The 26,583-nt window shown below is 46.8% G+C and overlaps 1 protein-coding gene across 2 annotated transcripts in view; it reads left to right on the forward strand.

The window, feature by feature from the left end:
• The first annotated feature begins 3,349 nt into the window (after nucleotides 1–3,349).
• Nucleotides 3,350–26,583, forward strand: part of IDE (insulin degrading enzyme) — a 996,582-nt gene continuing 973,348 nt past the window's right edge. Inside the window, exon 1 of one of the 2 annotated variants that reach the window (XM_086922493.1) lies at nucleotides 3,350–3,527. In XM_086922493.1, the coding sequence (XP_086778619.1) occupies nucleotides 3,368–3,527 (160 nt within the window). In that variant the 5' untranslated portion in view covers nucleotides 3,350–3,367. The remainder of the gene's footprint in view (nucleotides 3,528–26,583) is intronic. The other variant, XM_086922494.1, reaches the window with a different exon arrangement.

Genomic DNA, 26,583 nt, shown 5'->3' on the forward strand with positions numbered 1-26,583 from the left:
AAATGTATCTTCCCGTGCGCTCAACAACCATTCAAAATAAATTAATGGTAGATTTCGACAGGGGAGCGCAGACTCTCAGAAGCCTAGGCTGGGGAGGAAAAGCTGATGGTAGACGCAGGCCTGCTGATGCTGCATGGAGCGCAGCCAGATGGAGGAGGACGGGCACACAACTGATAAGTTGTGGTGCTTTATTTTATGTTCAGAAATGTATACCATAACACGTTTACCCCCCCCCCCCTTTTAAATGGAGTAACCATGATTGAAGTTTTGCTTTAAAATTAACATTGTTTGTAAAAATGCATTCAATGTAGGCTGGAGAAGAAGCAATACAAACAAGCACGTCATTTAAAGCACCGTGTGCAAAGTATGCCCCAGGCGGAAACAAAGAAAACACTGCACTTTAACTCACACATTCCTGAAAACATTGAAGAACGGAAAGTATACATGCGTGGGGGGAGCGAAGGGAAGTAAACACAAAAAGAGCTGCTACCACCACCACCTCACCTCTAATTCTTAGTGTGGCAGACTCCACTTCCTTCATATCCATGTCTAAACAGTGGAGCAACGCTGGCAAACGGCGGTCGAGTAAAACTATTTTGTTTACTGTGTGCACGGAACCATAGGGCCCTGCTTTCAAACTTTAACTACTGCAAGAAATAGCTGGCTGGAAGCCTGTGGTGCGGGACCTAGTAAGGCCGCAGACAGAGGAGCTTTATTTGGGGGAAGGGGGTAGAAGAGGGTAACACAGGCTGCTCAGGAACAGCAAGTAAAGTCCTGATAATGGATCAATGCTGCGGAGTCAAACTGTAATGAGGTGGGTTTAGCATCAGCAGACTTGTGCGTAGCGTCCCCGCTGAGGACAGAAACCACAGTAAACAATCATCACAAGCAATGTGTGTGTGGCTGCCATTGTGCAACTGAAAGCGAGCATTGCGTGCTGAAAATAAAATTAAAACAGCCACCATTGCTCAAGCAGTGTCCAGACAGTGGTGTGTGAGGCCACCACTATTGAAGCGTGGGGTGCCGGGCTGCTTGAAAAACAAGCTCTCGGCATTGCTGTATGGGTGGGCGGGGGAGCAGCAGCAGCAGCCTTTTATGTGGTGCGCGAGGCGGATGGGGGTGGGTGGGCGTCGGAGCAGGGGAGTGAGCCAGCATGAGGTGTGAGTGAGGCCAAGCGCGCGCCTGGCGAAGCGTCACGGTTCACTAATTTGGTGACGCAAAGCGACGTGTATGATAACATTGATCCACTTTTATGCACAATTATTTTTTTACACAAAAGCCTTCGCGAGTACAGAACTTAATGGCATTGTGTTGCATATTTGCAATTCCTTGGTGCAAAGGGGTGTTACAAAGTGGGAACTGACTCCATCGTAGAAGTGAGCGCAATCCCATAGCTGGAAAAGCCACAAAATGTTCCATAACCCCACAGTGGCTTGCTGTAGAAGAAAGTCTGTTCTCGGCTTAACTGGTTAGTGAGGCAGTGCATTTCCTTGTGTATATTGTCATACACAGAGTAGCTCATGTTTGTAATTTGTTTACATGGTTTTATAAGTAACGACCCAGGGATAGTGAGATGGTAAGCCGAGTGCTTGTACAGTGGTAGTACAGCACAAGGGTAGATTTCATGTACCAGGGCTTCCAGTTGTATGTTGCTGTGATGGAGTAAGGTTACCATGCACATAAATAATAAATGTATCTTCCCGTGCTCTGAACAACCATTCAAGATAAATTAATGGTAGATTCCGACAGAGGAGCCCAGACTCTCAGAAACATAGACTGGGGAGGAAGAGCTGATGGTAGACGCAAGTCTGCTGATGCTGCATGGAGCGCAGCCAGATGGAGGAGGACAGGCACACAACTGATAAGTTGTGGGGCTTTATTTTATGTTCAGAAATGTATAACATAACACGTTTACCTCCCCCCCCCCGTTTTTTTTTTAAATAGAGTAACCATGATTAAAGTTTTGCTTTAAAATTTACATTGTTTGTAAACATGCATCCAACGTAGGCTGGAGAAGAAGCAATACAAACAAAAGCACGTCATATAAAGCACTGTGTGCAAAGTATGCCCCAGGCGGAAACAAACAAAACACCACTTTAACTCACACATTCCTGAAAACATTGAAGAACGGAAAGTATACATGCGTTGGGGAAGCGAAGGGGGGTGAACAGAAAATAAATTTAAATCTGCAGCGGCGGTTTACGCTGCTGATCAGCTGCTGTAGGGGAGGAGGGAAGGGGGGCAAGTTGGAGGCCGGCACAGCGGTTCATTACTGTAGCTGTTGGAGGCGCATCAAATGGGCAAGCTGTTTTCCGCGAAAGTGAAAAAAATGCTGGGCCGTGAAAGTCTGATGCGTGCAACAAATGGTAGTCTGGTGCGAGGCGGGGGAGGGGAAGCAGGGGAGGAAGCGGGAGTGGGAGGGAATAAGCAGGCCAAGCGCTCGCCTGGCGAAGCTTCACTAGACAACATGCATTGGGAGGAATCCGGCTTGGAATCCTCTTGGTCAGAGAGTTTGTTTCAACGTCTATTTATCCCTGCGGGATAGCATAGTCGAGACCTAAAAATGTGCACCCCGCCCCCATTGCTATTTTCCAGTGCTAGAACGACTCGCAGCAAGATTGTGAACGGGTTCCTTTGCGGCAAGTCACTACCGTTTTTGTTGAGAAAGCTGCTGCTCAAATAGGAAAACCTCCTCAAGTGTCAGAAAGAAGCGGCATCCTCTGGCGTGCTATGTGGTGCTGTTTGCGCTGATTTTACAGCGCAGAACAAGCTCCCAGCACTAAAAATCAGCATGAGCAGGCCGATGTGTCAAAATTCTGTCACCTGTAGAACTCCTCAAAATCTTGCAGAATTGTTAGATTTTTCTGCAGAATTGCGCAGAGTGAAACTTTGTGAGTTCTGGCCACCCCGAATCGTAATGAGGGTCTATGTCTTGCTTTGCAGTGTGTGGAAACCGTATTGAGCTGTTGCGCTGTCTTCAAACTGCTTCAGCTCTCCCAATCTCATTATGGTTTAAGCCAACCTATATAAAAATTTTAAAGCAAGTTTAAAGGCGAGTGTCCAAGAGCATGACCTCCCCAAGCTGTAAGGTGGGGCAAGTGTGATAGAGAATTAATATATTGGCTGCACATGTTACCATTTGCTGTTATTGCATTTGGCAGGGAAAAATTAGGTTTTGGTAATCATAATTATTTGTTCCGGTTCCATTGCACTGTTTTAATTTACATTTTATTTAACTTTGTAACTAGATAATATTGGTGGCCCAGAAAGATGTTTCTTTAGTTATGTACATTTAAATAAAACTTTGATTTCACCTCAAAATAAATATAATCTTTTTATTTTAAGGCATCGCAATACCAACATCAAAATGAACGGGCTGGCCATTAAGAAAATCGCAAACGAAATAATCAAATCTCATGAAGATAAGCGGGTATATCGTGGGCTGGAATTAGAAAATGGAATCAAAGCAATTCTCATCAGCGACCCTACAACAGATAAATCTTCAGCTGCGCTCGATGTTCACATAGGTACTTTTTTGTGTGTATTTTTTTATTGCAAAATGAACTGCGAAGTTTTGAATTTATGTTATTCAATTCCATCCCAGTGAAGCTATTTCTTGATGTTGGTAAAAGTGACATGGATGATGTGAGGGATATATTGGTTGCGTATAAGTCTTTTTTAGAGCATCACCCCTAGAAATTAGGTATATTGGTAAATGCACCCAATATTGATTGGGTATAAGTCTTTTTTAGAGCATCGGCACTAGAAATTAGTTATATTGGTAAATTGTATTGTATTGTATTGTATGTTGGATTTATATAGCGCTTATAACCCAGGGGTCTCTAAGCGCTTGCCTTGGGAACCCGTCCTGGCTTTTCCCTGTGAGATAGCCCCTACAGGGCATCCCCAAGGTGAAAGCCAGGCATCCCGCCGCGGGGGGCCGTTGTGGAGATTAAGCAAGCTTAATGCCCAGAGTTGCAGAGTGTAAACCCATGATTAGGTCGGGCACCGAAGCGAGAATTATCGAGTCCGTGGACATTTGAGCTCAAGACCCTGCCGCGTCGGGAATTGAACGCTGGTCCCGGGTCTGACCTCTGCTTCAGGGTCTGCCTGCTCTAACCAGTGAGCCACACTTCTCCACTTCTCTAAATGCACCCAAGACTAAACAGGTACACATTGTGATAAATTGAAAATAGAGAAAATAGCTTTATCACTCTGGGCGGTATGATGTGGGGGAAAAGAAGGAAACTTTCTTGGGTTTACAGTATTCATCACACTCACCAGGGCCAACATATTTCCATTCTCTAACAAGATGCTTAAGAACCAGCCCAGTGCTTTCTTCCTTTTATTTCCCCTGACTCTGTCTTATACTTAAGCAGTACCCACAAAATAAGAGTTTACTTTATAAGCGATCTGAGATTCTCAGTCTTCTTTATTTCAATATTTGGTAATACCCGTTATTGGCTAACGTAACATGCAGAAGTTCTGCCCTCAACTCTCCTTCCACACCATTGCAAACCCTTGGACTATTATTTTCACGGTGGTAATGATTTGTGACTTTAGTGCCTTGCCTAATATTGTACTGTTTCACTTGCATCTAAGCCTTAATCCTATGAACATTCTTTCTATTCAAGATCCAGAGAAAGACGTGGTGGTAGTGCGCCTAAAGACGTTTTCAAAGGATCAAAACCGCCTTGCGTTCTACTCGTATACAATAAAGTGCCAGCTCAACATACAATGTTTGTCTCCTGTTGATTAGATTCTGTTTGCTGGCTTTTCTTTCCCCATCACACTGTCATAGTCCTCACTGCTTAGAAGCAATGCTTTCAGCTGTACCACGTTCTGATTTCATCTGATTGTGGCAAAAGCATTCTGTAGCTCAGCTACAGAAGGAAGAACAATGGTAGTTGTGCAGCATAAGCAATGGACCCCATCTGGCATGTATTGGATTTTTACGCTTTAAAGACTGATGAATGTCTGGTAAATTGTACTTGGGGATAAAAGGAATGTATAAAGTTGAAATTATTTCATAAATGAAAGTGCATCGCATAGACCAGGGCCCAGGGTCATGTAATACTCTGGAGGTAAGAGGCCATGTTCCTCCGGAACTCTTACATCTCTTGAGTAGATCTGTCAGAAAATGGAAGACCGAGACATTTTCAGCACTTGATCGTGAAAACTCCTCTTTGGACCTTGCTTTCTAAATAGCTGTGGTCCCAGCTGGGAATTGGAAAATTAAAGAGGAGCTTGAATCCAATCAGATTAGTGCTTTGCATGGGAAATGAACTATGAGCGATGCTGCCCCCACATGAATGACAGGATGAGATTCTAGCGGAACCTACTGCAGTAGAGGATCGTCAAGTAGGTTGAGTCACTGAAGCGTTTTCTTCCCTGACTCTCAAACATTGAATGTGATCTGGTGAAAGTACTTACTGCCGTGGTATTGAATCATAAACTCCTTTGATCCAATAAAGGGCATGTGTTAGACTACGGAATGTTTCTTAAAGCCAGTTGCTGCATGGCTTTGCCGTCCAAAAGCAAACCTATGTGTGCCAGTCCTTGGCTGTACTTCTAGCACTTGCCAGAAATCAACAGCAGTGCCTAAAAGAGAAAAGGTTGAGCACTCTTATGAGTCTCCGACTTGCAGTCTGTTCTCCTCAATTATGTAATTGATGCTGCAACTAGGACAACTCTGACAATTGAAAATATTCTCTAATTTCATACTCTACATAGTGCTAAAAGCCTTTGCTCTGCCACACATACACGGCAAAATCTGCTAAAATAATAACTGCATGTTCTACTGTCTATACTCTTAAATATGCATTTTCCAGTCAAATTATCGGCTGATACGGTACCTTAACCTGGATCGCACTCGCGATATACTATTTCCATTAGTGACAAGGCCTGCAAATGACTTGGCCCTATTTTAAGTAATCTCATACTATTAAAATGCTAAATTCTTTTTTCTAACAGAATTGGGAAGAAGTCAAGTGGTGACTGTGAGGACTACTTTATAATCTGTGAAGAAGAAATTTGGTGTGCACCAGACCTTGGAAGCCCTCTATATTAAAATCTCTTCCCTGGCCATCAGCTATTTGAATCCTATCCTGATCTGTTGCCACCACTTCCCTGAAAAGTCGCTGGCCAGAGGCCCACATACTTTGTAAATAAGAACAGACACACAGTATGGGGTACTAGTAACTGGCCACAAGCACGTGCACTCGGGTTCCTTTATTGACGGGGTCACCTGACTTGTGATGCTTGTTTTGAATGGGCGTGGGGTGGGTGTATGGACAGCCCTTGTGGGAGAGGCTGGCAAAGCACTAGACTATGTCCAGCAGAACACAACATTCCTCACAAATTGTATTTTTTTTAAAAACCATACAAGTCCAACCTGTGGTAAGGAATGAAAAACAACGAAAACAAATTAAGTCTCACAGCTTCGAGAGGCAGTGGACAGGTGCAGCTGGGAGCACCCGGGTATCTTGGCACTCATTCATAATTTAACCAGGTACGTCTGGACACATACGTGGTGCAGATGAAGCCCGGACCCTTCGTCATTTGAGTGACCTATGTGATGTTGATCAGTCCAGCGTGCTTTCGCTGTGATGCAGTTGGTGATTTAACAGTTCAAACTTGGGGCATCATAAGCATCGGTGGAGTCCATTGTGAATGCTTGACGATGATGTTGCTTGATGCACTTAAGACAGTCCTGGTGTACTGTGACCTGTTGAAGTCTGTTGCACTGCCGGGCTACCTCCTGGAATGCAGCGGTGGGGCTTAGTCAAGTGCATCTCTCATGTTTGGGGGAGACCCCTTTGAGTTGCCATGGGACTGCCTGTGGGCTGCACTGGGGCTGAATACATGTCTGCATCTGGACAGCCTAAAGACTACCTTAGAGCTCCTGCCTAGTCACTCGTGCAACATCTGGGATGGATGTGTCCTGGTCAGAACATGCTCTTGCTACAGGGATCCGGATGCAAGCCAGTTGAGCAGGTGGTCACTAGTTCTTCAGATCGTCACTGGTGCTTCTTGTCATGTTGTATGGCATTGGTGCAGGGCTTAAGTATTGTTACTTGATGCTCCAGGGGTGGTGGTGATGCACATGGCAAATGATGGAGTGGTCTGAGCTGTCTCCAGTGACGTTGCCGTACCCCAGTGGCTGGCTTGAGTTAGTATTTGCACACGGATAGTGGTACCAGTCCTCATTCCTGTGTCCTTGATAATTCCTCCTGCGCACCTGTGGTCATCCGTTCTTCTGTTTGACAGGATTGTCACACTCTTTTCTCTTCACAATGTGGCAATATGCCACACTCTCCTCTTCTTACTTGCTGTGAGATGTGTCGACAGACCACATGTTGCATGTCTTGTCTGCAAATGCTGCCAAGTGGCGACGGGCCATGCGTTGTCAGTTCTTCTCACTAGGACCTCCTGCCAGCTCTGGCATGTCCGTTGAACTGCGCATCCTCTCCTGTCATTGACCACTCGCAGGTCCGGTCCTGTCTGTAGGATTGGGCGTCATCTCCGATGTGTCAGCCATTTCCTGGATGGCAGTGGAGATAGGTGTGTTTTGATAGATCAGTCTGCAGCTTCTTTTATACCTTTCCTTTCTTTGACCATGTATTCCACGTGAGTCTCCTTCAATTTTTTTGTGGTGGCAGAATGCCACTAGGGGACGTGCAACACTCCTGTTGCCTGTAATGGGCGGATGTGCAACACAATCTTAAGGCAGTGTTCGGGCACTACCTGAGTAGTCTTTGGCCCACTGCAAGGCGGTGCTACTGCAGCTAGGACGTAGACTATCTCCTCCTTGCATTCGGGCCACACGGTGCCCCTCCTTTGGGATCTCCTCCTGTGGGAACTCCTTGGTGCTTTGCTTTATTGATGGCGTGTAGCCTTCCTTCCGCTTCCTCTTCACTCGAGGGCGCAGTGCTTGAGACTCTAGGCTGCGCCGTATTTGCGCTGGCTCTTGCCTTGGTTCGTGGGTGCTTGGCAGGGTTGGTCCCTCCGTGTGACTTGCTCACTGAGAGGCCAACGGGGGTCATGCTCTACTGTGACGGTGGATGGCATGACTTCTTCTCCCTCTGGTGCAGCCTTGCATTGTCTCTGTGCCCCTTGAGATAATGCCGCCTGCTGGCTCCTGCTGTTCTTGCTCCTTGTCCTTGCGGTGGCATCCGACTGCCACTGCGAGGCGCGCACATTCTCGTTCCGTTCGTAGGGCTTGCTGTCCTTACTTTGCTGGGCAGCTTGGGGCTGGGGCGCTGCCTTCTCAGGTTTTGATGCTTTGTGCTTCCTGGGACACACTCTTGGTGATACAGTCTCTCTTCTTGGCCACCAGTGGTGTGTGGTACTCTGCTGGCCAGTCTCGTGCTGGGGTGCCCTTGAGTACTTTTCAGTTTCTTTACCATGCGTTGGTAAATGCCCCAGGTACTTCCCACACTTCTAGGCAGCCACAAGAAGCATGCCGAGCACTCGGCTAGTCTCTCCTTTCGACTTCAATGGAAAGTCAATTAATTTCTCTTTCAGGCGGCAATAAGCCGCTGGGGGTGTGCTCTCTTCTTTTGTTGCTCTGGTCCCACCTTATGCCTTGCCGTACCTGGTGAAGTGCTTGTGCCACACTCTCTGTACTGCCCTTGTGTCTTCTCTCTCGTACAGAGGTACAGAGAGCACTGCAGTTGCGGTAAAATTACTGTGGCAGATACAGGTTTTTTGTTTGTTTGTTGCTGTAGTGGCCTATCGCTTCTAGGAGTCGCGGAGAACTTACTGTGCTGTTCAACTTGGCTGGCTCTTCTGCCAAGTGTTTCTGCTGCCGCCTGCTCTCTGTAGGGCGAATTCAGTCGGTAGACTATTGGTGCCGAACTCATTCACCATTCACCAGAGTGTTACATTTATGTTTTTTTTCTTCAATTCTTGCCGCAGTCACAGGTGCGGTGAAGTTAACAGCCGCTAGGTGGTGCTGCTGGTGCTAGGGACTAGGGACTCAGGAGTAGGCATGCTTGTGAAGGAGGGGTGGGGGGGGGGGACAGACCACAAACAACTTCTTGTGTGTAAAAGGCTTTATTGGAACAGGTGCACATAACAATCAAAACTCCTCTGCCAAATGCCTTACAAAACTAAACCTCACTAAATAAACATTTACTTACCCCTACTCCCCTCCCCCAACAGTTATTCAAAACTCGCCCCCCACCGAGCATTTCAACATTACAAAAATACAATATCATAATTCAATGCCTGCCCCTTCACCACTTACGATCACCCAACCTCTGTAAGTGCCCCAGCAATCAACCTGCCCAAAGAATCCCTGTCGATGACTAAAATTAAACTATCCAACAAAAAACTCTGCCAACCCTGGCAAAATTCCACTAATCCCCGCACTGCACAGCACCTGCTCCAGCGACAATACATCCAGCCTACCCTGCGCACCGGAAACAACAAAGGAACCAGGATAGGAAAAGCTAAGAAGTACTAAAAAAGGAAGAGTAAATAATAAAACCCAGAAAAAACAAATATTAAGGGAGGGCAAAAAATTCCCCAACTAAAGCTCCCAGCCACCAGGTCACCAAGGACAAAATGGTGGCTTGGAGCAGTAGCCCAAAGTATTTATACTTTGGGCTACTATTGGGCTATATGAAAAAAAGCCCAAAACAAAATGCCTGCCTGTACTCTAAAACCCCCCCCCCCCGCCAAACTGCCCGAGGGGGGACCTCCCTACGATCGTCCGCCCCCCCCCAAGCCCTCCTTGGGAAGGAGGGGTGGGGGGGACAGACCACAAACAACTTCTTGTGTGTAAAAGGCCGCTTTATTGGAACAGGTGCACATAACAATTAAAACTCCTCGGCCAAATGCCTTACAAAACTAAACCTCACTAAATAAACACTTACTTACCCCTACTCCCCTCCCCCGCCCCTAACAGTTATTCTAAACCCGCCCCCACCCGAGCATTACAACATTACAAAAATACAATATCTCCATTCAATGCACAACACATAAGCTTATAAAACTAAACATCTATTACACCAAAACTCCCCTGCCTGCCCCTTCACTACTTGCGATCACCCAACCTCTGTAAGTGCCCCAGCAATCAACCTGCCCAAACAATCCCTGTCGATGACACAAATTAAACTATCCAACAAAAAACTCTGCCAACCCTGGCAAAATTCCACTAATCCCCGCCACCCAGAAAGTCGGAGGGAAGGAGACTACTCCTCCCTTTCTGTCCCCCAAACCAATATTAATAGCGTCTGTCTGATTCCACTGTTCCCTCGGTTCTATGCCCGAGCTAAACTAGATCCTCCTAAACACTCCTGCACAGTAAGACACCCGGAAAAGCTTCTCTAACCTTCAACAAATAAAGGTCCCTACCCATCCTGGATAAGTGGACTCGAACGCTCCTGAACCTTCCACTGCCTCGAACTTAATGTCCATCTGGCACACTCTCCCAAAGCGTACACACCTGCAAAATCTAGATATCTCCGAATTGACCTTCCTCCGCGTCCTATCGATCGCCCTAGTATTCCAAGCGCCCCTTCAAATCGTAGGCAGCACAAACTCCGTCCACAAAACATGGCAACCGGACAACTTCTCTTTCAACAACGCCCGATCCCAAATGGAATAACAAAATATCCGGGCGAAGGCCCCCCAACCAAACACTTGTTCAAAGACAGAACTAACTCCCAACAACTTTAAACAAGCGCTCAATAAAACCCCAACATTTTCCTGAAATAGCAGCTGGCAGCCTGTACTTGAGCCCATTTTATGAAAGAGTGCCTCACCAAATAAAAGGTCAATTCTGGAGAGCGGGGGCCCGCTACCGAACCTGAATCAAGAAAAACAATGAGTTTCATGAAACGAGGTTGACGCAAACGCTTCTTCTGCATTGCTCCGCACATAGCGTTGGAAACAGTTGGATGGCCAGCGCCCAAGTCGCATAATATCCCCTCTAGACCAGCCTCTGTTACCAGCTTCTGTTGCTGCCTGAGTCTAAAATAATGAGTCCCAAACTGTGCTCCATCCAGGCCTTACTGCTTCAAAGCTTTTCGCAGCACCATGAGCAGTTGATGATCCGTCCCCCTACCCTCGTCAGCATGTCGAAAAACCCTCACACGATTTTCCCCACCAGGCATGGTCCTCCATGCCTGGCCCAATGTAAAGGGTGTGTCAATACCGGGCGAGCTGCCTCCAGCCAAACCCCATTACTACGACTTCTCTGGTCTGTGTGAACCCTGGACAGTCCGATATGAATCCCTTTGTCAGCGAAGAAAACCTCCTGCCAAGTGATACCTAATATTAACCTAGAACCTAACAACTCGGGGACCCCAAAAGCTCCCAAAACATCCAGACCATGGGGGTAGAAAAATACACAAGCTTTAAAACCATCCCGCAAACGACAGGTAAAACTGCCAATAAATGCGCTAATGTTTGCCAAGATAACGGCCTACGAGCCAAACGTCTCCTGCCCTGCTCTCTAGCCCAACCTTCCAACAACCTCCTCCTTCCCCCCCGCCGCGGAAGGGGAGCAACCCCACAAAAGTTTTCCCCTAAAAGGAATGCCAGCCAATTTCCCTACAATGGTGACCTAGAAAAAACCCTTTCAATAGGATCTAGCAAAAACTATATCACATCCCCTAACGCCTCCAAGATTCCTCCCTCCAGCAGGCACCTGATGATAAGAATTCCTTCCAGGCCAGAGCATACTTTGTACGAGTAGAAACTGACAACGAACCTACCACCAGCTGTACAACCCTACGTTGCCCACCTACCACAGATGTTCCGGAATTGGCGTCCATGTCCTGACCGCCTCCTGGGCCAGCCCACGGAATCTCATCCACTGCGAACGAGACAAAGCATTCGCAATGACATTGTCCACACCCAGGATATGCAGAGCCCAGAACCCCCTATCATGTGCCAGACAACCAAGAACAAACACCTGCATCAACTTCTGTTGAAATCATTCAAAGTAGACTAAAGAATGTAGGTAGAAGTTTTAATGCAGCACGGAGATACAAGACCAAACTGGGCAGAGGCAAGGGTTCAACTGACTATCTTAGCACAGTGAAAGACCTAACTAACTCCACTGGAATGTGGAACCTATTTAATCAATAACATGTCTCATGCCATGGCTCACGCAGGAGCATGCAACAGGTCTGATTGTTAAAGCAAAACACACATGAATAAATGAGAATGTAACACATCTCCCTATTAACAAAACAAAGATGATGGAATAAAAAGCATAGATAAACAATATATACAGATGAACAAAAAACAAAAATGTTATGCATGAATTCAAACAGCTGTAAGTCACATATCATCTGTAAACCTTGTAGGAGCTTTGATAACCCTTTTTGAAACTTTAACTCTTTGAGCAATGGAATCACTTGAATCACTTAGACCATTCTGTACAAACCTTCCTACAACCTTTCTGTCAGAATCATGGGGTTGATGGCATTTTGCCAATCTACAAAAATTCCAGATTCTACCATCTTGTGTCATGGCACTGTTATCAAACACTTTTTTTAATTGAATAGGCTCACTGTATTTATCAAACCCTTTTCTCATCAAACCAGGTTTTAGAACTCTAACCCAATCTCCTTTGTGGAATGTTTGTGTCTTGACTTTCCATTTATTGTCATACCACTTCTTAGTTTTGAATTGTTTGTTCTCCACACATTTAGCAACATCATCAACACAAACACTATCACCTGTAAAGTGAGAAGATTTTACCTTCAGCCACCATGGTAAAACTTTAGACGCAGGATTCCTTCCCTTAAATAACTTAAAAGGATTACTTGAGTAGTTGAATGTGGCGTAATACGATAATTCCATAACCGTTCTCTCAAAGCACTTACCCACCTCACACCATACTTAACCGAATCCACAATGAAGTTTTTCAGCACCCGACTTGAAGATAAAACCACTATCCAACTCTAAATCTTCTTGCACATTGTAAAATGATAGCATTTCAGGCCTTACTCTATCCTTCCTAGGCCAACCTTTATCAACAAATTCTCTTACCTCTTTCCAACAATCATCTTTCTGTACACGATCCTCCCAAAACAATTCAGAAATCTCTTGAAATTTTTCACTAACAACATCTCCAATAGTTAAAACAAATTCCAAATCACACACTGCGCTGACTTCATCTTGTTTACAAGGCAACCGCGATAAGCAATCCGCTGTGACATTTTTTTTCTCAGGTACATATATTGTAACAAAATTATACTCTTGTAATTTAGATGTTAACCTTGCAATTCTAGCTGTAGAATTCCATCCGCCACCTACAGACAAAATGTTTACAAAAGGTTTATGGTCGGTCCTAAGAGTAAACTTGGTACCCCACACATACAACCTAAAATGCTCTATCGCCCAAACACAAGCAAGAAGTTCTCTTTCGATGACAGCATATTTGCGCTCGCATTCACTGAGAGTCCTTGACGCAAAAGCGACATTCCACTCATCATCCCCTTCTCTTTGAGAAAGAACACTTCCCAATCCATAAAGACTAGCATCAACTGTGATTATACACTCTCTGTTCATTCGAAATGGCTTAAGTGTGGGAGCATTTATGATGCCACGTTTGATCTCTTCAAATGCACGTTGTTGCACTTCTAACCACTCATACTTCTCACCTTGTCTGAGTAATTTTCTTAACGGCTCCATTTTTTTAGCAAAATTGATCACAAATTTGCTGTAATATTCACATAGACCTGCAAACGATAGTAACTGGTCTTTATTCTCAGGTGCTGGGGCCTTGATAATACCCTCAACGTTTGATTTTTTTGGAATCACACCTTCACCAGAAAGAGTATGTCCTAGATACTCTACTGATTCTTTAAAGAGGTTACACTTGTGTGCCTTTAGAGTCAACCCACTTTGTTCTCACCTTGTACACACAATGTGTAAATGTTGCTCATGCTCAACAATATTTTTTGAGAACACTAAAATGTCATCCTGGAAACATTTTACAAAATTATCAACATCTCTGAAAATTTGGAACATAGTTCTCTGAAAAACAGAGGCAGCGGAAGAGAGTCCAAATGGCATACGTTTATATTGGAATAAACCCTGCGGCGTTATAAACGCTGTGAGTTTCTTGGACTCTTCTGTTAATCTGATCTGATGATAAGAAATACGAAAACTCAAAAGTATGTGGTTTTCAAATGAGGACCGCAAAATATCAGCTGCAAGTATTATAGCCCTCCCCTTCGCATAAGACTTATCTTACACTTGCTTAACTTGATCAGTATTTTGACGCGCTGGTAACAAACTGCTGACCATCAGACTAATTAACATGCGACCATGTCAAGTGCCGAACGGGGATCTACAAACACTCCGTACAACCTTCCAGAACCACTGTCTTCACAAAATGCATTTGGAAACGGAAGACCTGATCAAGTGTGATGGTGCTGTTCCAGCCTTTAGAGGGGTGAGCACTTCCTCTGCTGCTAGCCATTTTTGTAACCTTCCTTGGAGGAGTCTGCTGAATAGCTTCTGGGAGTAGTCTATAAAGCTTCTGGGCCTATAATAAATGGAAGCAATGAACAACCTTTTTTTGTGAGGGAACAATTTCTGCTCCCAGCTAGGTAGGCGGAATGGACGCCCCTTCAATATAGCAATAAACAGACTGTAAAATAATGACCCCAAACGTCCATCGCACTGCAATAGAGGTTGCCCGGGATTTTATCCGGACCTGGAACTTTGTTAAAATGATTTTAAGGATTGCAGATCTGACTTTTTGTGGCATAATGTTAGAAGGCTCCTTTTTTTGTCTTGCATGTTTTTAAGGTCTACTAAGGTGTCGCAACTAGAAGCTACCAAAGCGGGACTAGCCTCTCCAGTTACAGAGTATAGGCGAGAAAAAAGTGTGACTCAATCGGCAGCAGGGAAGTTGGTCTTCACAATGTGGAATCCCTCTGTAGAACCCAAGAACACCAAGTTCCAAAAGGACTGCTGGTCTCCCTCAAGCACAGCATCTAGGAATCCCTCCCACTATTCTGCATGGCATATAGCCCTTTTATATGCGACCCTCCTAGTTTTATTATCATTCCTGTTGTGTTGCTTGATGACTTGTGTCAACCCAGCTCTGCCTGCAGGAAAGATTAAACCACGTTGGAGGAGACAGCCTCCCTACAGACTTTTGATTTCCAGAAAGAAGATTCTATGAAGCGCTTCAAACATTCTACAGTGGCCTGTGCTAATCTTCTCCTTCTACCGACCCTGACAGGGATAGTGGACCTTCCAAGTGTTCTGCTACGATTTTGTAGATTGCCACAGCCTTAGTTTCAGGAGCAGTCATAGAAGCTATAAAAAAGTGGCTTTAGCTGCAAAACCTGCATCAGCAGTGTATTTCATTAATTTATGGTAGGACAACAATTCGTATCCTAAGAAAATGCCATTCTTTGCTTTTGCCGCACTCCTGCCTTGCTACCCGCTGCTGCACTTTTGGAGGGACTACCTGTCCCAGCTATCTCCTCTCCATGGAGGGAGGAGACATCGCGCCCTTAAGCGCACGGAACTTCCTGTGGCGAGGGACGCACGCGGCTTGCGCCCGGGCCAAGGCCGGGCCCGTCCTTGCCCTCTATCGCCCGGAAGATGTCTTTATTGTCAGGACCGAATCTATGCTCTGCCACAAGATTGAACTGACTGAGAGGCGACTCTCTCTTGATCCCCTATCTGTACAGAGACGCTCTTCCCTGGGTCACACTACCTTGAGGGATGTTCCTCATTTTCAATTGTCTCCTACTGTCCAATGTCACCCTCAATCTCCGCCCGCACCTGTTCTGGGAACAATCACTGTGGACACACCGCTGGGGTCCGGTAGAGCAAAAAGATCCCAGACTTCTAAACCCCATGCTGAGGTTCAAACGAAAGAGCCATTAGCGAAGTGAAGGCGGGAAGCGGGCACCCTAAAAACTAAACAACAGAAATGGTCCTGGCGCACAAGTGGCGAAACTGTACATACCTGTTCCATCAGCACTCAGACTGAAGCCGCTCTTTCTGCTTTTTCCGGCTCTTTATATAGTGCCTCTGGGGATGATGTCAATACCCCTGTGGAGGCTGTTACCAATTTCGCCTCTGTGTGTTCTAAGGAACAATTAGATAACAGCCTTGCCTTGCTTCGAGGGCGTCTTGAACATATGGATATTGTTTTGACCACCTTGACTGCTAAAATCAATGCGTTAAATCCCATCGACACTACTGGGGAGGGTGCGGGCCTAGCTGTGCCAGTTGTACCTCATCTTTTTACTAATACTGTTTTTTCTTCCTTGGATAACTTGTTGAACCTGGTTACTGTTATTGAGGACCTATTAAGAAAAGGGCAGGGAGTCCCCTCAAACAACCCTACGTATAAACCTTTGAATTCTGTACCGGATGCTGGTAAAGCTGCCTTCCTTTCGCAGATGGAATGCCTGCATCCCTCAGATAGCGCGTCTGAGGGTCATAGGGCTCCAGTAGCATGTCCCACACTAGTGGCCCTGTTCTAAACAAACAAATTGATATACAACATCTGTCCACTTTATGTGTGACTCCCTTGGCCAGGGAGGAGGTTATATTGAATCTGCCCCCGGAAACTACTCCATACATCATCATTCTAGCTAATGTCCCGCGGCTCACACCCACGGCTAATGAATCATGGGAGGCTCTCTGTAGGCTCGGGTCTAAAACCGGGCTCACAGAGGCCTTGTTTGGCGAGTTTAAAATGTCGAGACGACGAGGATGGGTGGGGAGAAGGGGAAAAAAATGTTCTCGGTGATTGCATTGCTCTTACATTTAGGGCACCCAGGTTGGTCCATGAGATTTTACGCAGACTTAGCAGTGACCTTGCAAGGCCCAATATTGGTATAAATGTATTGCCTCTTGGCATCTTTTACCCTCCAGCTAACCATATTAATTTTTCTTTAAATCGGATATCCACTAATCCGAATACCTATGAACGCTTCAGGTTGCCCCTATACAATAGATTTGACATACTTCCATCCTTGGATGATATAGATTGACTTACTCCAGGGTCTATCCCCTTAGTACAAAGAGGGCCTTCTTTAACTAATTCTTTTAGTTTAGAGTCTTATGTTCCTAGTAGCCAGCAGCCCCATCCATGCAGCTCACAATGCTCATTGCACTGGGATCGCTCCCGCTGTTTGTTATATCCATAGCTGTCAAGATCCATTGATTAAGGCACAGCCAGACAGTGATGCGGTTGGTATTACTATCGCAACTGGCAACAGTTCCAAGGGTCTACAGCCGACAAGCGTAACTATTCCGCATATATCTCCATCTCTCAGCATGGTTTGCCACTCTAATGCCACTAATAACGATGTTGTTTACACCAAGACTGTCACCCAGAGTAACCCCAGGCCTAGCGTAACGAATAGCCTTTTCTGGAACGTGGCAGGATTAATCTCCAAGCTAACCAATACTGCCTGGATAGAATTTATATATAATCATGATATTTTTATGCCTCCAAGAAACCTCGATAGACGTCACTCATCACATTAATGGGTTTAAAACTTTTTTCACATCGGCGGCACCCTCCAAGCACGGGAGGAATAGGGCGACCTATGTATTTATTTATCCCACAGGTTGAACATAAGAAAAGTAGATCTTGTTGAATCGAACACCTATTACCAGGTCCTGAAAAGGAGCATTGATAATTCACACTGATCTTTTTTCGTAAATTTCTCTAATAACATTCCTACCCCGTTAGCTGAGGGAGTTTTAAAAGACCTGCAGAAGGTTCTGAATAAAATTCACAAGAAAACTAATAAAGACCTCTGCATAATATGGGGTGGGGATTTTAACATTGGCCCATGCCCACATGCAGAAAACGGCTACCGCAGCTTATCGTCTGAAGACGAGAAAGATATTTCCCATTTCCTGCATTCCCCTCTAGGGGACCAATTTAGCCTGATTAGGTATACTATGGATCTGGGTTTTGCCAACAAGCTTTGTTCACCTTCTATCCCATTCAGTGATACTTTTAACGGGTGTTGGTTGTGTTCGATTATTGATTTCTTACTTATTTCAAACAGATACACCAACAGATTATCTAACTTTAAAACGCATTCAGTCACCTTAGCAATCATTATCCTATCAGTGTCTCATTAGACCGTCCTGCTAATGTGTTCTCTAAAAGACATGCAGCCACTCAGGTTCCTCAAGACATCGCCATTAACAGAGTAAATGGATATACGATCAAATGGGCAGGAGTAGACTTTATACAGTTAACCAAGTCTCTTTTAACCAGCTGTAAAGCAGACTTTCTTGTCTGTCTTGATGAGACCGCTTCGGATTACATCATCCTTAACTCCTTTTGTAATATCACACAGGCCGTTCAAAGTAATCTAAGATTTGAACTCTCAAAATCTACTAAAAGTAAGCCAGGGTGGTTCGATTTGTAAATGTAGTAAGTCGCATGCAGCCTTGATAGCTACCCTACACAAGACCACGAGACCGGGAAGCTATCAAAACTGCTAGGGCAGTGTACAAAAAGTCCCTAAAAGAGCGTAAGGAGGCTATCAGAACTGACCTGTGGCGAACTTTAAAGCAAAAATCAGATACTAAAGATACAAAAGGCTTCTGAAGAGCGGTGAATGCCCCGTTGCTGGCCCCAAAACACTTACCTAGTATTGAAATTTCGATTTGGGAAGATCAGTGGGTGTCCCATTTTTCTAGATTATACTGTATTCATGATGACACTGCTTATGGCGAGGATTCTGGAACAGCTCCACCTTCTTTTCTCCCAATTGATATTGATTTCAATATGGATGAGGTAATTATAGCAATTAATGCTAGCATAGGTGGAAAAGCCCCGGACCCAGATAGCATACCAGTAGACTTGTACAAATCTTGCCCCCTGCTGTGGGGCCCATGATTAACCCAGGTCCTACGGGCCTGTTGTACACAAGGTTTCACCCCGACTTGGACGGAATCCAAATTTGTCCCCATTTTTAGGTCTCGGCCTGCCAATGCGCTTGCACATTGCTGGCGGAGATTATAGTAAGGGCAAAAGAACAGTCTACCAACAGCGGATTAGACGCTGTTCATGTGAGACCGGCACGTGCACGAGGCCAGCCACTTCACACACCCAATCACACTTCAAAGGCTGCCGCTCCCCCCCCCCCGTGCACATCGCACACCAGCACTCTCCTACTTTCCCTCATACCTCCCACTGCCGCTCTTCCCATTCACACGCTCTGCAGGTCACCATTTGCCAGCATGCGGCCGCTTTCATCTCTATCACTCCCCCCTCTCCTACTTCCCCTCCCACCTCCCAAACCGCATCCAGCCGCGAAGACTTGTTTATACCTTCCTATGTCTTCTTTATCTCAAATTATCACTTATTTTCGGCTTTTATACATTTCTTTGATTTGATAAATATTACTTTAATCATGTATAGTTTTAATTAACTGTTGCACCATGATTAGTAAACTTGTATTCCTTCGTTATCGCTGTGTTAATGTCTATTCTCTCTGGTTCTTTTATCCATGCCTTCTCCATTTGCACTCTGATGCAGCTATCCTTTTTATTGTGTTTATTTCTCCTGTTCTCTGTCACCTTCTTCTCCCTTTGGGATTTACACTGTTCATCTTCTCTACACCTTTTTCTACCTTCTCTTATTTTATTTTTCCTTTTTCCTTTCGTCTATTATTTTCTTTGCAGGTTTTACTGCTACTCTCTTTTCTCTGTGCTTCGTTTTCTGCCCGCTCCCCCGCCCTTTTCACTTCCCTCTCTGACAAGCACTTTTCCCGCCTCCGAGCCTTCCCTCAGCCCGTGCGCGGACCCGGGCTCCCGCCTCTGGAAGATCTTTTCTTTGGGCCTGCGCACCTCAATAGGGAAACCCCAACTTTAAAGGCAGGATTTCAGGGCGGCAGAGACGGCTCATCACCTAAATCACATAATGTAGTCAACAACCCACCCCGCCCGCACTGTTAGCCTTTTGAAGAAAGCTTGGTGACACCTGTATCCATTACTGGGAGATGTTGACGCTCTTAATTGCTTTATAGGCCTTTACTAGGACAGTGATTATTTGAATTATATGGGGGGTCTTTTGCGGTTTGCCTGAAAGTCACTACTACACTCACTGCACTCTACCTCACTCACGGATCGGTCTTCACTCACTGATATATCCCTTGCTACATACATGCCAAATACTTTAAAATGGGGGGGTTTGACAAAATATCGGGGAGGCAGGGGAGGAGGGAGGTGTATTTTCCCCACTTACTTCTACTGAAGCAGAAGTTTATCAATGTGCATCTTTCGAATTCCATTAAAACAAGTGAATACAATTATCTTAAAACAATACAAGCCATTTCAGGCAGGACACAGCTAGAATAAATATATTTTTTTTGCTACTAAGCGTGGGAGTCTCCCGTCTGGATCGGGTATATTGACATGTGTGCTTTCAGCATCATAATCACCTACTCTCTGCTCGCTCCTGTCACACAACTCACCGCCCCCACCACAGTCACTGATCCCACCCATCAATGCCAGAACATTTGTAGGGCTGTTTCCGGGGCGCAGATCAGCCAAATATTGTATTCAGTGACATGATTTGGGGAGTGCTGTCCCTGCTGTGGTTCGGGGACACAAATGCAATTGTATCCATGATGCAGGGGCCTGACCTGTGGCTGCCATGTTTGTGATTAAGGAGAAAGCCCTATGTCACGGGCACACACAATTATTTTCCCAAGGGTCACAAAGTTTGGTCCAGTTCGCCCCCCCACCCCCTCCCACAATTTTTCCTGCTCGCTTATTCGATACATGTGGCCAGCCAGCTTTGACTTTTACAGCCCCGACGTCGGACGGCATACATGCTCCAGTGCAGCGGTGTACATTATAGCACAGGCCTTTGTAGGGGTAGAGATTTCATGGAGTGGCGCCAGAATCAGACACCGGTCTTGGTGCCTCTTAATTAACTATACTGCAGCTATGCCTGTGTACATGGAAAACCTCACACATTTTATCATGAAGAATTGATGAGACAACTTTCTGGCGCTTCCAACACGTTTTTGCTAAGTCTTGTAATTTAATCAATATTTCTGTCCATCTCCCTCACCAGAAATGACATGTTCGAGGCATATGAGCTGCAGATCCTATACTTGGCAACAGATCGCCACCTGGTGTTGGGCTCGGATGATTGCAGGTTGTTGTCTTCTTGGAAGAAGTCTTTGTAGTCACGAGATAGGTGACTCCTCCCTTAGACAATACTGCGCATGGTCATCGACTCCATCCTCAGTTTTTTTCCGCCACTGGGTTCGGATGAAAGTTTTCCGCTCCGGCTCGACGCGTGCCGTTGGGCCTATCGGCGCCGTACGGCCTACGCCTCATGGACAGAACTCCATTCAAGAGATGCCCGGTATGTCGAGCAAAGTTCCCTCATAGCGACCATCACGAGGTCTGCAACCTCTGTCTCTCGCCAGAACACGACGAGTTGACCTGCGCAGCCTGTGCCTCCTTCCGATCGAAGAAAACCATTCAGGATCGGAGGGCCTGTCGACACGAAATGAGGAGATCAGCGCCAACACCGGAGGCCATCTTTGAGGAGGAGATCGTCGAAGAAGACATCTCCGAGGACAAAGATCCAATCGAAGATATCTCCGAGGACGAGGCTCCACTCCACCTGTGGTTCCTGCCAAAAAGGATTGTGCAACTTCTTCAATGCACCCTTCCTCTCCTTCACCTTCTTCCTCTCCTAATCCTTACATTGAACCTATGACTTCTCCAATTCAATCTCCTGCATCATTACACCACACTGACGAAGAGTATTATTTAGGTGGGGGCAATGACGTAACATACCCTTTAGATGAGGATGTCAACCCCCAATATCCCAAGGAGGACGAGGCATATGGTTTTACAACAAACCATGCACCAGACATCCCTGAGCCTCAGTACTACCCAACAAAACCTTCCCCTATTATTATTATTATTATTATTGACATTTGTTAAGCGCACGGCTACCACCAACGGGGGTGTCCCGGCGCTAAGATTGCAGATTTGAGAGAGAGTCAGCATGGGAAAGCTAACAGCCAGAAAATAAGAGGGTCTTTATTTTACCCCTGAACTGGGATTCAGAGTCGATGAGACGGAGGCTGATAGGGAGGGCATTCCATAATTTTGAGGCATTTACAGCAAAAGCTCTACCACCTTTCCTTACCCGGCGGAATCTGGGAGGGAGTAGGAGGCGGAGGTGGTTGGATCTGAGATTGAGGGAGGAGTGGACCAGTTTCAGTCTGTGTCTGAGATATCCAGGACCCTTTCCATTCAGAGCCCTGAAAACAAGTACCAGGGCATTGAATTTGACGAGAGCGGAGATCGGAAGCCAATGCAGTTTCCTCAGGGAGGGTGAGATGGAGTGACGAAAGGGGACTTTACAAATCAGTCTAGCCGCAGCATTCTGCACGACCTGCAGCTGATGCAGGAGATAGGCCGGAAGTCACACATATAGGCTGTTCGTATAGTCCAGGTGCGAAGTGATCAAAGCGTGCGTCACCGTCTTCAATGATTCCGTAGGGAGAAAGGGAGCAATTTTTTTTAACATGTGGAGCTTACCAAAACATGGTGAGGTGACTTTCTGGACCTGAGGTTTAAAAGAGAGTTCGGTGTTGAATTGAACTCCCAAGTTGCGTGCTACTGTGACTGGGGAAGGTGCTGGGTTGAGTTCAGGCGGCCACCAAGTGGTCGACGACATGGGATTCATTCGGTTAAAAAACTACAGAAGATAGTATTGGGTTTAATCGTCTATTAAACAGAGCTGCCCTTTACCATGGAGTGTCAATGCACTCTGATGCCATTGAGGAGGATTTCTTACTAGACACTTTTGAGCCGTCACAAAGGTCTACTCAAATATTACCTATGATCAAAGGAGTTATTAAACATGCTCCGGACATTTTTAAAGATCCATTAAGTTGTAGGGTGCTTAATCCCAGAATAGAAAAAAAGTATAGACCAGCACCAGCTGGTCCGGTCTATATTAAGGGACATCTGCCATTAGACTCGTTGGTAGTGTCAAATGCACGTAAAAGAGCAAACTCCCAAACTTCTGGTAACACGCCCCCGCCTGACAAAGAATCAAAAATTATTGATGCGTCGGGGAAAAAGGATTGCTGCACAAGCAGCAAACATATTGCGCATAGCAAACACACAAGCCTTACTCTCACGCTACGACAGGGCTCACTACGACCAACTAGAAAAATTAATGGAACATCTCCCAGATCAATACAAAGATCAGGCAGCAGAGCTCTTACAAGAAGGCAAACTAATATCTAATGCCTCAATTAAATGCACACTAGATGTAGCTGACACAGCATCCAGAGCAGTCAATACTAGTGTGATTCTCAGACGTCATGCATGGTTACGCATTTCAGGTTTTAAACCAGAGGTACAAACTACCATCTTGAACCAGCCCTTCAATCAAAACCAGTTGTTCGGGCCGGAGGTAGACAACACACTAGAGAAGATGAAAAAAGACACAGACACCGCTAAGTCTATGGGTGCATTACAATCCACCCAGAATAAAAGTTCTTTTTGCCGCTCCTTCTATAGAGGAGGCTCAAAGCAAACAGGCACAGAGACCACATCATCTTTTAAGACAAACACACAAACCTCCTCTAACAAAGGCTACTTTAGAGGAGGATACAGAGGCAACAACAACTAGGGAAGAGGCAGAGGTAATAACAACGCTTCTCTTCCACTCCCAAACAGTGACTTCCCTCTGCCTCCCCTACAGCATTCCACTCCTGTGGGGGGCAGACTTTCACAGTTCCTACCTGTCTGGAACTCCATCACAACAGACAGATGGGTAAGACAAATTATCCAACAAGGCTACTGCCTAGAACTCACAGCAACCCCCCCAAACATACCACCCAGGCAGCGTCCAATGTCCACAGACCATATAACTCTGCTTCAACAGTAAGTTCTAGCACTTCAACAAAAAGATGCTATTCAAGTAGTTCCTTTAGAGGAACAAGGAACAGCAGTTTACTCCCTGTACTTCCTAATTCCCAAAAAGGACAGGACATTAAGACCAATTCTCGACCTCAGGCCCCTCAACCACTACATACAATCGGATCATTTTCACATGATAACTTTACAACAAGTACTCCCATTACTACAACAGGGAGATTTTCTGTCCACACTAGACCTAAAGGACGCCTACTTTCACATTCCTATACATTCTGCGCACAGGTTAGAGAAGGATGTATATGGAAGAGAGCAGCAGATCAGCACAGCAGAAGAGACCAGGGAGTTAAAGAAGGAGGCGGTGGAAGAGAGCAGCAGATCAGCACAGGAGAAAGAACAGGGAGTTCGAGAAAGAGGTGGGTGGAAGAGAGCAGCAGATCAGCACAGGAGAAAGAACAGGGAGTTAGAGAAAGAGGCGGTGGAAGGGAACAGCAGATCAGCACGGGAGAAGAGAACAGGGAGTTGGAGAAGGGGCGGGTGGAAGAGAGCAGCAGATCAGCACGGGAGAAAAGAACAGGGAGTTAAAGAAGGAGGCGGGTGGAAGAGAGCAGCAGATCAGCACAGGAGAAGAGAACAGGGTGTTAAAGAAGGAGGTGGGGTGGAAGAGAGCAGCAGATCAGCACAGGAGAAGAGAACAGGGAGTTAAAGAAGGAGGCGGGGTGGAAGAGAGCAGCAGATCAGCACAGCAGAAGAGAACAGGGAGTTAACGAAGGAGGTGGGGTGGAAGAGAGCAGCAGAACAGCACAGGAGAAGAGACCAGGGAGTTAAAGAAGGAGGTGGGTGGAAGAGAGTAGCAGATTAGCACAGGAGAAGAGAACAGGGAGTTAAAGAAGGAGGTGGTATGGAAGAGAGCAGCAGATCAGCACAGCAAAAGAGAACAGGGAGTTAAAGAAGAAGGCGGGTGGAAGAGAGCAGCAGATCAGCAGAGAGAGAAAAGAAGAGAACAGGGAGTTAGAGAAGGAGGTGGGTGGAAGAGAGCAGCAGATCTGCACAGCAGAAGAGAACAGGGAGTTAAAGAAGGGTGTGGGGTGGAAGAGAGCAGCAGAACAGCACGGAAGAAGAGAACCGGGAGGTGGAGAAGGTGGTGGGTGGAAGAGAGCAGCAGATCAGCACAGGCGAAGAGAAGAGAACGGGGAGTTAGAGAAGGAGGCGGGTGGAAGAGAGCAGCAGATCAGCACAGCAGAAGAGAACAGGGAGTTAGAGAAGGAGGTGGGTGGAAGAGAGGGAGGGCGATAGAGGGGTATAGATAGATAGAGGGAGGGTGATAGAGGGAGGAAGGGCGATAGAGTGAATGAGGGCGGTAGAGTGAGTGAGGGCGGTAGAGTGAGTGAGGGCGGTAGAGTGAGTGAGGGCGGTAGAGTGAGTGAGGGCGGTAGAGTGAGTGAGGGCGGTAGAGTGGGTGAGGGCGGTAGAGTGGGTGAGGGCGGTAGAGTGGGTGAGGGCGGTAGAGTGGGTGAGGGCGGTAGAGTGGGTGAGGGCGGTAGAGTGGGTGAGGGCGGTAGAGTGAGTGAGGGCGGTAGAGTGGTAGAGTGAGGGAGGTAGAGTGGTAGAGTGAGGGAGGTAGAGTGATGGCATGAGGGCGGTAGAGTGAGGGCGGTAAAGTGAGGGCGGTAGAGTGGTAGAGTGAGGGCGGTAAAGTGAGGGCGGTAGAGTGGTAGAGTGAGGGCGTGAGAGTGGTAGAGTGAGGGCGTGAGAGTGAGGGCGTGAGAGTGAGGGCGTGAGAGTGAGGGCGTGAGAGTGAGGGCATGAGAGTGAGGGCGTGAGAGTGAGGGCGGTAGAGTGAGGGCGGTAGAGTGAGGGCGGTAGAGTGAGGGCGGTAGAGTGAGGGCGGTAGAGTGAGGGCGGTAGAGTGAGGGCGGTAGAGTGAGGGCGGTAGAGTGAGGGCGGTAGAGTGAGGGCGGTAGAGTGACGGCATGAGGGCAGTAGAATGGTAAAGTGAGGGCGGTAGAGTGAGGGCAGTAGAGTGGTAGAGTGAGGGCGGCAGAGTGAGGGCGGCAGAGTGAGGGCGGCAGAGTGAGGGCGGCAGAGTGAGGGCGGCAGAGTGAGGGCGGCAGAGTGAGGGCGGCAGAGTGAGGGCGGCAGAGTGAGGGCGGCAGAGTGAGGGCGGCAGAGTGAGGGCGGCAGAGTGAGGGCGGCAGAGTGAGGGCGGTAGAGTGGTAGAGTGAGGGCGGTAAAGTGAGGGCGTGAGGACGGTAGAGTGAGGGCGGTAGAGTGGTAGAGTGAGGTCAGTAGAGTGAGGGCTTGAGGGCGGTAGAGTGAGCGTGGTAGAGTGAGGGCGTGAGGGCGGTAGAGTGGTAAAGTGAGGGTATTAGAGTGAGGGCGGTAGAGTGGTAGAGTGAGGGCGGTAGAGTGGTAGAGTGAGGGCGGTAGAGTGAGGGCGTGAGGGCAGTAGACTGAAGGCGTGAGGGTGGTAGAGTGAGGGCGGTAGAGTGAGGGCGGTAGAGTGAGGGCGGTAGAGTGGTATAGTGAGGGTGGTAGAGTGAGGGCGTGAGGGTGGTAGAGTGAGGGCGTGAGGGTGGTAGAGTGAGGGCGTGAGGGCGGTAGAGTGAGGTAGAGAGGGCGGTAGAGTGAGAGCGTGAGGGCGGTAGAGTGAGGGCGTGAGGGCGGTAGAGTGAGGGCATGAGGGCG

This window comes from Lissotriton vulgaris, chromosome 5, assembly GCF_964263255.1.
Source record: "Lissotriton vulgaris chromosome 5, aLisVul1.2, whole genome shotgun sequence".
Taxonomy (NCBI): Eukaryota; Metazoa; Chordata; class Amphibia; order Caudata; family Salamandridae; genus Lissotriton; species Lissotriton vulgaris.